Consider the following 12,746-nt stretch of genomic DNA (forward strand, 5'->3'; position numbering starts at 1 on the left):
TTTGGGAGCCAAGCTACCCCAGGGAGGCACCTTAACTGGGTCAGCTTCGTCTCCACTGTGTGAGGACGGAGATGTGGACCCAGAACTGATGTAAAACTTGATCTTGAGATTCTGTTCAAATATGTTCTCAACTGGATCTGTCTAGGAAAAAAAAAATCAGAAGCTCATTGTTTAGAATTCACAGTTCTTAATGTCAGTCATGAACATCACAGTATTTCTCAGTAACAAGCTATCATTTTAGTATTTTTGTTAGAAGTATTTCAACATACGAGGCTGCCGCTGCAGTGCTGCCGTAGTGAGCAGCCTGCTCCACCACAGCACTGAGCACTGCTCCACACGCACACATGGCCCTTCCGTTCTGCGGCCACGTGCTGGCACGGGGCGCCGGGGGCACTCAGGTCATGATCCCGGGGTCCTGGGATCGAGCCCCGCGTTGGGCTCCCTGCTCCGCGGGGAGTTTGTCTCTCCCTCTCCCTCAGCCCCTGCCCTGCTCATGCTTGTTCTCTCTCTCTCTCTCTCAAATAAGTGAGTAAAACCTAGGAAGGGAGGGAGGGAAGGAGGGAGGGAGGAAGGAAGGAAGGAAGGAAGGAAGGAAGGAAGGAAGGAAAGTGCTAAGATGTCAAACGAAAAGTGGATTCCATTCAGAGTGGGTAATAGAGAAATGAACTAGAAACTAAAGAGAAATCTGTCTGTGGGAGTACTTAAGGAAGGTATGCCAATTTGGTATATTGATTATTTTGAATTAAAGTTACTTGAGAAACAGTCCGGTGCAAGAAGGACACTCTGACCCTCTTTTGTCTTCGTGAAAACAGGTGATAAATCTCCCCTGTGAAAGGTGCCCTCCCTGTACCAGGAGGAGGGAAGACATTCTTATCACCAGAGATGGGATATTTGGGGCCAGGAAGGCTGTATAAACAAACCTCGTCTTAACTAGCCCACATCTTCCTAGTTACTTCTTCAGCACTCACTGCCCGTAGCCCCAACCCCTTTATTGTGTCAAGTCTCCACAATTTGTTTCTTTGTCTAAGAGGTGTAAGAGCTTCCTGCTCTGGTCACTTCTTGTCTTGTGGAGACTCTCGCATACGAGAGAACATTCAGTTAAAACTTGTATGTTTTTGTTTTGTTAATCTCTCTTGTCAGTTTAATTCTCAGGCCCAGACAGAGACCCAGAGAGAGGAGGGGAGAATTGTTCCTCCCCTACACTGCGTTACGCATTAAGTGAAATACAAACCCCTGCTTATTTAGCAACACAGAAACACAGGCACTCAAGGCCAACACCCTTCATGTTAAGAAATTTTTAAAATTGAGTTTGGAAGATCATAAAATACATAATACATACATGTAATACATACATAATACATATAATACATAATACATAGTGATTTCCAAAGTTATAAAATATCTTAAAATGCAGAGGCAGCTCCAGGATTCCTATATAGGAGGGGATCGGTGCAAAGACAAGGGGGAGCCTTCTTGGGGTTGTATGCACACAGTGTTTTGTATGATACTGGAGAAGAAAAACAGTGTGTTTTGCTATTTTCACACACTTAATATTTAATGTTGTTAAAAAGAAACAATATACTCAAAATGGAGTCACTTACGTTAAGCTCCACCAAGACTTCACACCTAATCTAAGTGCTGTTTCAGCCTCTCCCAGCACTGGAACTGTGAGCCAATCAGTCTGGAATTTCCTCATCACACTGTTGATGCCCTTCCTCCCAAGGGAAGGTGACCTCCCTGAGACCATCCTTTCTTTCTTTTGCTAATAACATCCTTTTCCCTCCTGTTTCTGCCTGTGAACCCCTTCCGTTTGTATTACTCATCAGAGCTCCCTTCTGTTTGTTAGATCAGATGCAGCCCGATTCATAAGTTGTTGAACGAAGCCAATTAGGTCTTTAAATTTACTCAGTTGAATTTCTGTTGTTTAATAATACATATAAAATTATGCTCGTGGTGGTTGTGGTGGTGATGGCAACTGTAACTCGGGATTTAGAGGTTCTGGGGGAGCTGGGAAACATTATAGAAAGGCTTGCACGGCCTGAGCAGCCCTTAGTCTTGGAGCCTCCACTGATGAAAAAAACAAAACAAAACAAAACCTAAGGCTTTGAGCACGTTCTTGGGCCAACAGAACAAACTCTTCAGAGAGTCAGGCCAGATAATTAGAAGCAGAAATAATAGATGATGTGCAAAGCAAAAATCTCTGCTTAGTAAATTACTTCCTGGACTTGTTATCAGTTCAAGGCAGCATCCAATACATGGCTTAAATCCCCAAATATCCTGTTTTTGTTTTTTTTCTCTCAAGTTGGAGACAGCACCTTTGACCATTAATTCATGTGACCCTTTTTGTGAAATAGGACACACTGTTCACATAATATTTGATTGGTGCTTTTTTGGTGTGGGGAGTTTAAAAGTCCGCTTTTGGATTGATTCCTGTTCATTAATTCCATGTTCTCTGTGGCTAATACTGAAGAAATCAGCAAGGTTCCCAACAAAGTCCTTAAACCTAAAGCTAGAGGTTGGAACTCAAAACCCAGCAAGGCCTGCCTGTCACTTACTGCCGATAAACGTGTTCCCGGGTAGGGCCTGGTGTCTTGCGCTCCTTCCGCGGCCATCACGGTGCTCGGCACACACCGGAAGCTCAAGTCCTCCCACCTCACTTGCTCCCTACGCCCCACCCTCCCGGCCTCTGATCACAGCCTCAGGGGTTCACACTCCTGCCTCACCAGCTATTCCGTCGACATTGGTTCTCTCCCTCTTTGTTCAGTAAACTTTGTTTTTCAACGTGAGACGTAGCAAATACAGGGAAAAGGGCCTACACCATATAATGTTAGTTATTGTAAGGCGCACAACCTGGAATGTAGCACCTACATCCAAAACTGGGACACTCGTGGCACCCAGGAGCCCCTCCTGTGTCCCAGTCACAGCCTCCTTCCTCCCTAAAGGAGACCATCTTGGGTACAATAATCGCCTCTTCGCATTTGTTTAGAAGTTTACCACATTAAGTATGCATCCCTAAACACTACTGTGGTGTAAATGCCTGCCATGAAATGTCTGATGGTAATTTAAATGCTTGACATTCAGCTTTTGATTGCGGAGGCATCCATTTCAAAAGACATCCGTCCTGAATAAATATACTTGCCGCTGCATCACACAGCTACCAGCCAAACAGCCAGAGAGGGAATTAGGCTGTCCCCACTGGTTAGGGTTAGGGTTTCTCTCTCAGAAAGCCCTGGGTTTCACTTGAGTGACCCCGCTTCTCCCTTCCCACACCCTGATTCCTAGGCTTATGCTTTAAATTCGCCAATAAAGAGTGGCCCTGGGCATGCTGTGTATTCTCCAGGACTGTCCGTGATAAATCTCAGTTCCTCAGAGTTCCCTGGAGGTTGTTGTTGAAATGAGTCCTGCAATCATAATAAGAACCACGGGCCCAGTCCAACCACAACAGTGGCTGTGGGAAATGTCTGCGGGGCTCTCTGCTAGTGATACAGGCCCAGCTGAATGCCCCAGGCCAGCTAGCAGAAAGCATCCCTGCTCATAGGCTGACCCCGACACAGCTAGAGTTTCATTTTGTTCCCAGTGTGTTCTCCTGTGTGCCTGGCTTTTTTCACTCAACGCTGTGGGGGCTTTTTAAAATTTAATTTAATTTTATTTAAATTCAGTTAATTAACATATAGTGTATTATTAGTTTCCGAGGTAGAGTCCAGTGATTCATCAGTTGTATATAACACCCAGTGCTCATTCCATCATGTGCCCTCCTTAATGCCCATCCCCCAGTGACCCCATCCCTCAACACTGTGTTGATGAGATTCATCCATGGGGTTGTGTATAGTTGTGGCTTATTCATCTTTATTGCTATGCGGCATTTCATTATATGAATACACTACAGTTCCTTTATTCACTCCCCAGTTGATGAACATTTGGGTTTGTTCCTGTTTTAGCTGTTAAGAACATTCTTAGATGTATTTCCTGGCATAGATGTGCAAGATTGCTACAGCGTATAGTACAGTACATGCCGTCCTCATTACACCAAATACTCCCAGTGCTTGCTGGACGTGTTTATATTTTAAGCACTGCAGTCACTGTGTCGTGCTGTCTCAGGAGGTCTAGAACTTTTAATATGTTTATTGTCTATTTGGATTTCCTCTTTTATGAATTGCCTGTGAAGCTTTTTGCCCCTTTCCTGCTGAGCTGGATACAGGGTTCTTCGTATACTCTGAATATAAGCCTTTGCTAGTTGTTATGGAGCAAGTATCTTTCTCCACTCTGAGGCTTGTGTTTTCATAGTCTTGGCCCCACTGCTCTGCAGTCCTAGCTTTATAATAAGTATCCACAGATACCTTTTTTTCTGGATATTGTTCTGTTCCGTTGGTCTATGTGTCTATACGTTTGGCAATACCGTACTGTTTTAATTAATGTCGTTCTTTTTTTAAGATCTTATTTGAGAGAGAGAGAGAGAAGGAGCTGTGGGAAGGGGCAGAGGGAGAGGAGAAGCAGACTCCCCGCTGAGCAGGGAGCCCGATGCAGGACTCGATCCCAGGACCCCGAGATCATGACTTGAGCCAAAGGCAGACGCTTAACCCACTGAGCCACGCAGGTGCCCCTAATTACTATAGTTCTTTAATGTCTTGACATTTTGTAGAGCAAGCTCATCCAATTTCATCTTCAGAAACATTCTTACTTTCTTGCTCTTTTGCATTTCCATATACATTTCAAGTTCCATGGAGAAAAAATTGGGATTTTTATCATGATTATATTGAATCTTGATTATATTGAATCTTGATATAGTCTATTGAATCTTCAATCTTGATAGAATGTTGGTTGAACTGATATATGATCAGTTAAGGGGGAATTGAGATCTTTATAATATTAAGTCTTCCAGTCCAGGAATATAGTGTTACTCTCTATTTTACTTAGGCCTTTTCAAATGTCCCTCTTTACAATTTTATAAAATTTTTCCTGGAGGTCTTTTAGCTACTATTATATTTCTTTCTAAAAACTCGATTTCTTATGCTATTGTTAATGATGTCTGTTTAAAAAAAAGGTAATTACATAATATTTCTCAGCTGCATATAGAAATCCATTTGATTTCTGTATATCAACATGCTAGTCTCAATATGTTCTGTATATACAATATATTCTATACATACAATTTATTTCATATATTGATTTTTGTATATTGATTTCTGTAAATATTTCTGTATATGTATATATATTAGCAAATCAACCATCTTGCTACACTTTTTTTATTAGTTCTAATAATATGTTGAAAAGGCCCTCCATATTATATCAAATAGAAATAGTCATAGCAGGCATCTTTATCTTGTTCTTAAATGTAAAAATTGAAATGTTTCAATATTTCACCATTAAAAATGCTGCTAAAAACTGTGTGGCTGGGGGCACCTGGGTGGCTCAGTCGGTTAAGTGTCTGCCTTCGGCTCAGGTCATGATCCCAGGGTCCTGGGATCCCACGTCTGGCTCCCTACTCAGCAAGGAGCCTGCTTCTCCCTCTCCCTCTGCCTGCTCCCCCTGCTTGTGCTCTCTCTGTCAAATAAATAAATAAAATCTTTGGAAAAAAAAATTGTGTGGCTGTTGCTGATACCCTTCTATGAGATAAAGAGGTTCTTTTCTGTTTCCAGCTTGTGTTGAGGGATTTTGTTAAAAAGATTTTGAATTTTATTAGATATTTTTATGATTTTATTGAAATTATACAGTTTAGTTTTTTTAAACTGTTAATATGTTATGCTGATTCATTTTCTAGTATCATACTTTGCCTTACTGGGATAGTACCAAATCAGTCAGGCTGCGTTATTTTTTTATGTATATAACTGGATTCAGTTCAGCAATTTTTTTAAAATAATTCTTCATGTTCAGCATTTCATAGGAATTCCCACTGTATAGCTAAGATCATTCAAAAGGTCAGATGTGGTGTTTCACAAAGATGTTCCACCTTTGGGCAATAACAATGAAATATGTTGAAAACAATGTATATTATCTTTGAATTGCTCCAAGGAATACCACTGCTATCAGCACGAGTGAAACCATGCATGTCCTTGTTAAAATTCAGAACTACAGCTCAAAGATGCTTCTGTATTTTCAGCCAAAATTCTGGGTTGTATACAAATTTCTTTAATAACCATAGGAGCATCATTATTATAGGCTTACCCTCAACAATCTTTTAAATCTGTGGCTAAAACTTAAGGCTATGTTCTCAGTTAAGACAAAAACTTGTATTTTTCACAGCAGATGTAAAACCAATAAAACACAAATTTTTTTAAGAAGAATTCTTTTTGTCCATTGTAAGATTAGACTGTAATCTTTCCTTCTAATAGTGTCCTTATCGAGTTACATTAGCCACTTAAAATGATCTGGGGAATGTTTTAGTTAACTAGGGCTGCCAAAACAAAGTACCGTTGAGTGGGGGGCTTCTGCAGCAGGAATTTATTGCTCAAGACCAGGTGCCAACAAGACCAGGTGCCAACACAGTGGGGTTCTGGTGAGAGCCTCTTCCTGGTTTGCAGATGGCTGCATTCTCACTTGGGGGGCAGGCGTAAGCAGAGGGGAGGGAAGGAGGGAGAGGAGCCCTCCAATCCCATCAGAGTAGAGCCCCCAACCTTATTATCTCATTTAACCTTAATAATCTTATAAAAAACCCTATCTCCAAATGCAGTCACATTGAGGATCAGGGTTTCGACATAAGAATGGCGGGGGCGGGGGGAGACACCATTCATTTTATAGTTACAGTCCCTGTCCCCCCAAATTCATGTCCTTCTCACATACAGAATTCTTGCATTTCACCCCAACATCCCCAAAAGCCTTTACTCATTCCAGCACCACCTCTAAGTCAGAAGCCCAAGGTCCTGTCTTGGTATCACGGAAATCAGCTCTGGGAGGGACTAGAAGTAGATTCGTCCCCAGGCAAATTCCTCTCCAGTTGTCAATCTGTGCAACTACACCAGTTATGTGCTTCTAAAATACAGGCCCGGGGGAGGGAGAGAGACCTTGCAACTCCAAAAGGGGAGAAACAGGAAAGAAGTGAGGAGTGGCAGGTCCCAGGCAAGTCCAAACAGGCAAATTCCAGCAGATCCTGAGGCTGGAGGATAATCCAGTTTGGCTCCATGTCCTCCCATCCAGGCCCACTGAGGGGACAGTATCCCCTCCCGTGGCCCACGTGGTACTCTGCAGCTGCTCTGCCCTCTGAAGCCAAGGAGGACAGACATAGTTTTGCCCCCCTGAGCTTGTGGTGAGAGCCCTTATGGGCTCTGTTTGGTTGTTTGTTTGTTTAATTTATTTGAGAGGCCGAGACAGCAACAGAGAGCTTGAGCTGGGGAGGAAAGGGAGCAGAGGGAGACGCAGACTCCCCGCTGAGCAGGGAGCCCGATGCGGGGCTCGATCCCAGGACCTGGAGATCATGACCTGAGCCGAAGGCAGACGCTTAACCGACTGAGCCACCCAGGGGCCCCAGCCCATACAGGGAATAGTGCACGTTCACAGCCTAGTAGCTCTGTGGTCCAGCCCTGTAAAATCCAGTCCTTCATGCAGTCAGCCTTGTCTGTCCCCTTCCCTTCAAACTGTCCCTGTCTCTGCTGGTTTAATGCCATCTCTGTTCCTGGCCTCTGCTGACAGGGCTGCTTAAATTCGTGAGTCACAGCCATGATGTCTTTATCAGATGGTGATTCAGCCATGCCCTTGGTGTTCTCAGGAAAAGCTTTCTCCTTTTTTGCGATATGGACAGGCTTCAAAATTTTCCAAACTTCTAATTTCTGATTCCTTTTTTTTTTAATTTAGAAAATGTTTCATTTCAGTTTGCAAAAGCATAGTCTATTAAATCCAGGGTTAGAAATGGATCAAGAAGAAAAGGCTTTTTTATCTACTCATCAAAACAGAACAGTGAACATGTAGCAACAACACCATCCTACTTTCCATAGGAAGTGACCATAACTAGATTTCCTTCAGCGCTTCATTCACTTCTTAATTAATTCTCGTTTAGCTGGATCCTGGGCAGAGAGCAGGCTGCTCTGGTGAGTCATCTGTCTCTCAGCTGATACAGTCTTTGTTTCCACGAGGCCTTGACACTGTCCTTCACTGTTGAAGACTCAGCATGTCTGTAGTGTGTAGCAGAGCCTCGGACAAACCTACAGGGAAAGTGGAAGCAACCTGCTGATGAAGATAGAGGTTCTACAGGTTAGAAGCCCACAGGCAGGGCCCGGCTCCCTCTGAGGCTTTCTGGGGCGGATCCTTCCTTGCCACCCCGGCTACCGTGGCCCCAAGCAGCCTGGGCTCCCCGCAGCATAGCTCCAACATCTGTTTCCATCTTCCCGGGCTTCTTCCTCCTTTTGAGTCTCTGCGCCTCCGCACGGTATTCTCCCCTCTAGCTCAACCCTGCTTGATGATTCCTTCTTTCAACTCACTTCTCTCCTCTTGCAGTAACAAGGACCCAAGCCAGACCTTCAGTACCTGGCCCAGAAATCTCCTCTACTAAATAGGGCAAGTCCTACCCTCCACAAAACCCTAGAACACAGTTCAGCCAAGTTCTTTGCCCCTTTACAACAAAGTTTGCCTGCCCTTGGCTTTCCAGTAAGCTCTTCCTCATTTCCGTCTGAGAACTGTCTATCCGTATTCCACCAGCGCTCTGTTGTGATTATTTATGTGTTCTCTAAGAGGAGGGAGGCCTCCTCCCCAGATCCCCACTTTTCCCTCCCGGCTCCCACCAGAATCACCCAGAACGCCTGTAATCTACCCACATCCCCTTCATGGTAATCGGGGCTTTTTCTAGCTGTGCTTCAAGCCTCTCCCAGCCTTGCGCATCACCCAGTTCCAAAACCACTTCTGCATTTTTAGGTATTTATTGGAGCAGCACTTTACTTCTGGGCACCAAAATCCTTTTTGGTCAGGACTCTCCAGAGGAACAGATCCATCAGAAGAAGTACATCTATCTAGATCCATCTATCTCTTGTTGGTTCTTTACCATATTCATGTGAGCCAATTCCTTGTAATAAATATATATATACATATTTACTTATTTGTTTATATATCTTTATATTTTTTATATGTGTTACTTTAACTTTGTAGACATATAAAGGTTTATTAAAAGGAATTAGCTCACATGATTATGGAGGCTGCAAAGTCCCAAGGTCTGCAGTCTGCAAGCTGGAAGAGTTGTAATGGTATAAGTCCCAGTCCAAAAGCCAGCAGGCTTAAGACGAAAGAAAAGACAATGTTTCAATTCAAGTCCAAGAAAAAACAAATGTCCAGCGCATTCGGTCAAGCAGAAGGAGTTCCCTCTTACTCATTAGAGGGTCAGCGTATGTGATCTTTTCAGGCCTTCAACTGATTGGATAAGGCCCACCCACACTGGGAAGTGCAGTCTGCTCTACTCAGTCTATTCAAATGTTATCCAAAAACACCCTCACAGACAGAATGTTTTGATTAAATGTCTGGGCACCCTATGGCCCTGTAAAGTTGCCACACAAAATTAACCATCACAGGAAGTATTTCTTCCTTTTCTATTCTCTGGAAGATTTCAGTAAGATTGGAATTATTTCTTGATTTGATAGAAGCTATCTGGGCCTAGAGTTTTATTGGGGGAAGATATTTAACAACAGATTGAATATCTTTAATAATTATAGGAATATTCAGGTTTTTCACATTTTTTTCTTGAGTTGATTTGAATAATTGATATTTCCTAATAATTTGTCAAAATTTTTCTTGCATATTGATGTGAAATTTTTTTCATATTTTGAAATGGTCCAAAGTTATTATGTATTACATTATCTTTAACTATCTGCCTCAGGGGTGCCTGGGTGGCTCAGTTGGTTAAGCGACTGCCTTTGGCTCAGGTCATGATCCTGGAGTCCCGGGATCGAGTCCCACATCGGGCTCCCTGCTGCTCAGTGGGGAGTCGGCTTCTCCCTCTGACCCTCCCCCCTCTCATGTGCTCTCTCTCTCTCTCTCTCTCTCATTCTCGATCTCTCAAATAAATAAATAAAATCTTTAAAAAAAAAACTATCTGCCTCAGATATGATGTCCTTTTTACCATTTTTTTATATTGCCCTTATGTGCCTTTTCTTCCCATTTTTGTTTCTCAATGAACCATCGCATACTTTTGTCACTTTTATTGGTTTTTATCAAAGTTGAAACTATCGGCTTTACTGTTCCTTTCTATTTTATTACTTTTTCTATATCATGAATTTTTGCTTCTAGGTTATTATTTTTTTTTGCCTTCTACCCTCTTCAAGTTTAAATTGCTATTTTACTGTAACTTCTAAAAATGGATGCTTAGCTCATTAATCTTTCAGGCTTTCTTCTTTTATATTTTATGTACATAAGTTTTAATTACTGCTTTCACTGCATTCCACAAATAATGATGTGTAGTGTTTTTGCTATTAGTCAGTCCAAACTATTCTCTAATTTCCATTAGAATTTCTCCTTTGACTCATGGTTTACTTAAAAATGTATTTCTTAATTTACATGTATAGGAATTTAACATGTACTTTTAAAATACTTCTAACTTAGTTCTTTCGTGGTCAGACAACATACTCTCCATGAGTCCAACCCATTGATGTTTGTTGAGACTTAGTTTGTGGTCCGTCTGCTCATTTTTTAAAAAAACGTTTCTATGATTTTAAGAAGAAAGTGCTTTCAGCATTTGTTGTGTGTCCTGTTCTGTATTTGTCCATTAGGTCAATTTTGTTATCATTTTATTCAAATACTTCCTATAAATTACTGAATAATTGCCTATCATTGAGGATTTTTCTATTTCTTCTTGTACTTCTGTCCCATACTATGTATATTTAAGGCTCACTATTTGGTCCATATATATTTAAAACTAGTATGACTTCTAGGTAAAAGTAGCCTCTCATTATATAATTACATGACTTTCTTTACTGCCAATAGCATTTTGTGTGTTAGGTTTTATCTGATTTTTTATTTAGTGATCTCAGCCTCCCTTCAGTTAATGTCTAACTGACATTAAAGCTTTCTATAGTTTAAGTTTAGAGGTTTTAGAGGTTTCCCTCATGAACAGAATGTAGTATGTGTTAGATTTTATTTTATCTATTCTGACAGTATTTATTTTGCCCCTGGAGTGTTTTCATCTCTTGTGATCAGTTTGGTTCGCGTTTACTGAGATTTCTTTCCACCATCTTGGTTTGTGCTCAGCATTTGTCCTATCTGCTCCCTATTTCTTTGCCTCTCCTTTCTTGTCTCGTTAGATTAGCTGACTCTTTGTGATTGCTGTTTCTGCCTTTGAATGTCTTCATACTGTTTCTATTCTATTTGTAGTTTCCCTGGAAATTAAAGCGTGCCCCGCTAACTTCACAAATCGGAATGTGATCAAATCTTTCCCGTCCTTCCTGGGCAATACCCAGATCTCAGACTATTGTAGATTCGCTTACCTCTCTCCTGAATTAAATGTTATTGTCTCCAGTTTAAGTCCATCTGGTTTTGTTTTTCAGTCCTCTAGACATTGTGTCCACTGTTTTATTCAGTCGGCGTTAGTTTACATTAGCTTATATGTTTACCACTTTCTTTGTTCTATATTCTCTTATGTTAGACCTATCCTTTGAGACCCGTTTCTTTCTGCCTAGCGTACCTTTTTGAGAATTTCCTTCAGTGAGATTGTTTTGCCTACAGATTCTCTCCTCTTAGTTCTCATTCGTCTGTAAATGAAAGAAATTCACCCTCATTCTTGAAAGATACTTCTACTGTGCATGTATTTCTAGGTCGACAGTGATGTCCTTACCTCACATGAATATGTCTTTCTTCTTCAAGCTTCTGGTGATACCGTTAAGAAGTTACATATCATTCCATCTGCTCTCATGTTTAGGCAATCTATCTTTTTTTACTCTGGATGATGTAAGATGTAGGTCTGCAGCTTCGCTATGTATCTAGATGTGAATCTATTCTCACTGATCACGCCTGGGATTTGCTAAGCTTCTTGAGTCTATGGATCTACTCCTGAGTCTGAAAAAGTCTCACTGTTATATTTTCAACTATTGCTCTGTTCTCTCTGCTCACCCTTCAGAGCTTGGGCCAAATGCTGGTTAGACTTCTCACTTTGCTCGGGCTATGTTTATCCTCTCTGCTGTATTTTCTAGAATTTTCTCTCTCCGTCCCGTTCTGATTTGTCTTACAATTCACTAATTCTTCCTTCTGTTCTGTTCATTTTTCCTGCCAATTATGTCCATATAATTTTCATTTCCAGAAGATCTGTTCGATTATTTTCTGAATATGGCATGACACATTTTATTGCCTTTTCCCTGCAGTTATTTTCAAGGTTTGTCATTGGCCATATTTTACAAACTATAAGACACACTTTTTTTTTAACATTTTCACATCTCTGAAATAGATATATGTATGGAAACTAATGACTTATAATTACTATCAGCCAAAAAGCAGTTATAGAGATCATTAATATGCATACAAAATTGAAGTTAGAAATTGGTGTAAAAGGAAAAAAAGCATTTGTAAGATAGATAACTATAAAGCAGGTGTTACTTTTTCTCCAGTAAAGAAAGCAGATGGGGAATAGGAGTTGCAGTTGGAGTCACCATGTGATTAAGTTTCAATAAAATATTGCATTGTCCAAGATCTGTGTGCCTCTGCACAGAACAAACAGGCAGCGGAGGAGGACCGATAAAGACAAGCAGCCCAGCGTTTTTCAGGGCTTCGCACTGTGCTCTGCAACTGGCCCTGGACATGGCATTGCTTTTGCGTTACTATCTGTCTTAGCTTCCTCTTGCTGACTC

General features: G+C 41.4%; 1 protein-coding gene across 4 annotated transcripts in view; it reads right to left on the reverse strand.

The window, feature by feature from the left end:
* The window catches only part of LOC112838664 (serine/threonine-protein kinase MRCK alpha-like), a 72,696-nt gene that overhangs the window by 43,484 nt on the left and 16,466 nt on the right, over positions 1 to 12,746 (reverse strand). For all 4 annotated transcript variants that reach the window (XM_073878180.1, XM_073878178.1, XM_073878179.1 and 1 more), the window contains one exon: positions 31 to 141. In XM_073878180.1, coding sequence (XP_073734281.1) covers positions 31 to 141 — 111 coding nt within the window. The remainder of the gene's footprint in view (positions 1 to 30; positions 142 to 12,746) is intronic.

This window comes from Callorhinus ursinus, unplaced genomic scaffold (assembly GCF_003265705.2).
Source record: "Callorhinus ursinus isolate GAN/ISIS: 27379988/994484 unplaced genomic scaffold, GSC_fseal_2.0 scaffold28, whole genome shotgun sequence".
In the NCBI taxonomy this organism is placed as follows: Eukaryota; Metazoa; Chordata; class Mammalia; order Carnivora; family Otariidae; genus Callorhinus; species Callorhinus ursinus.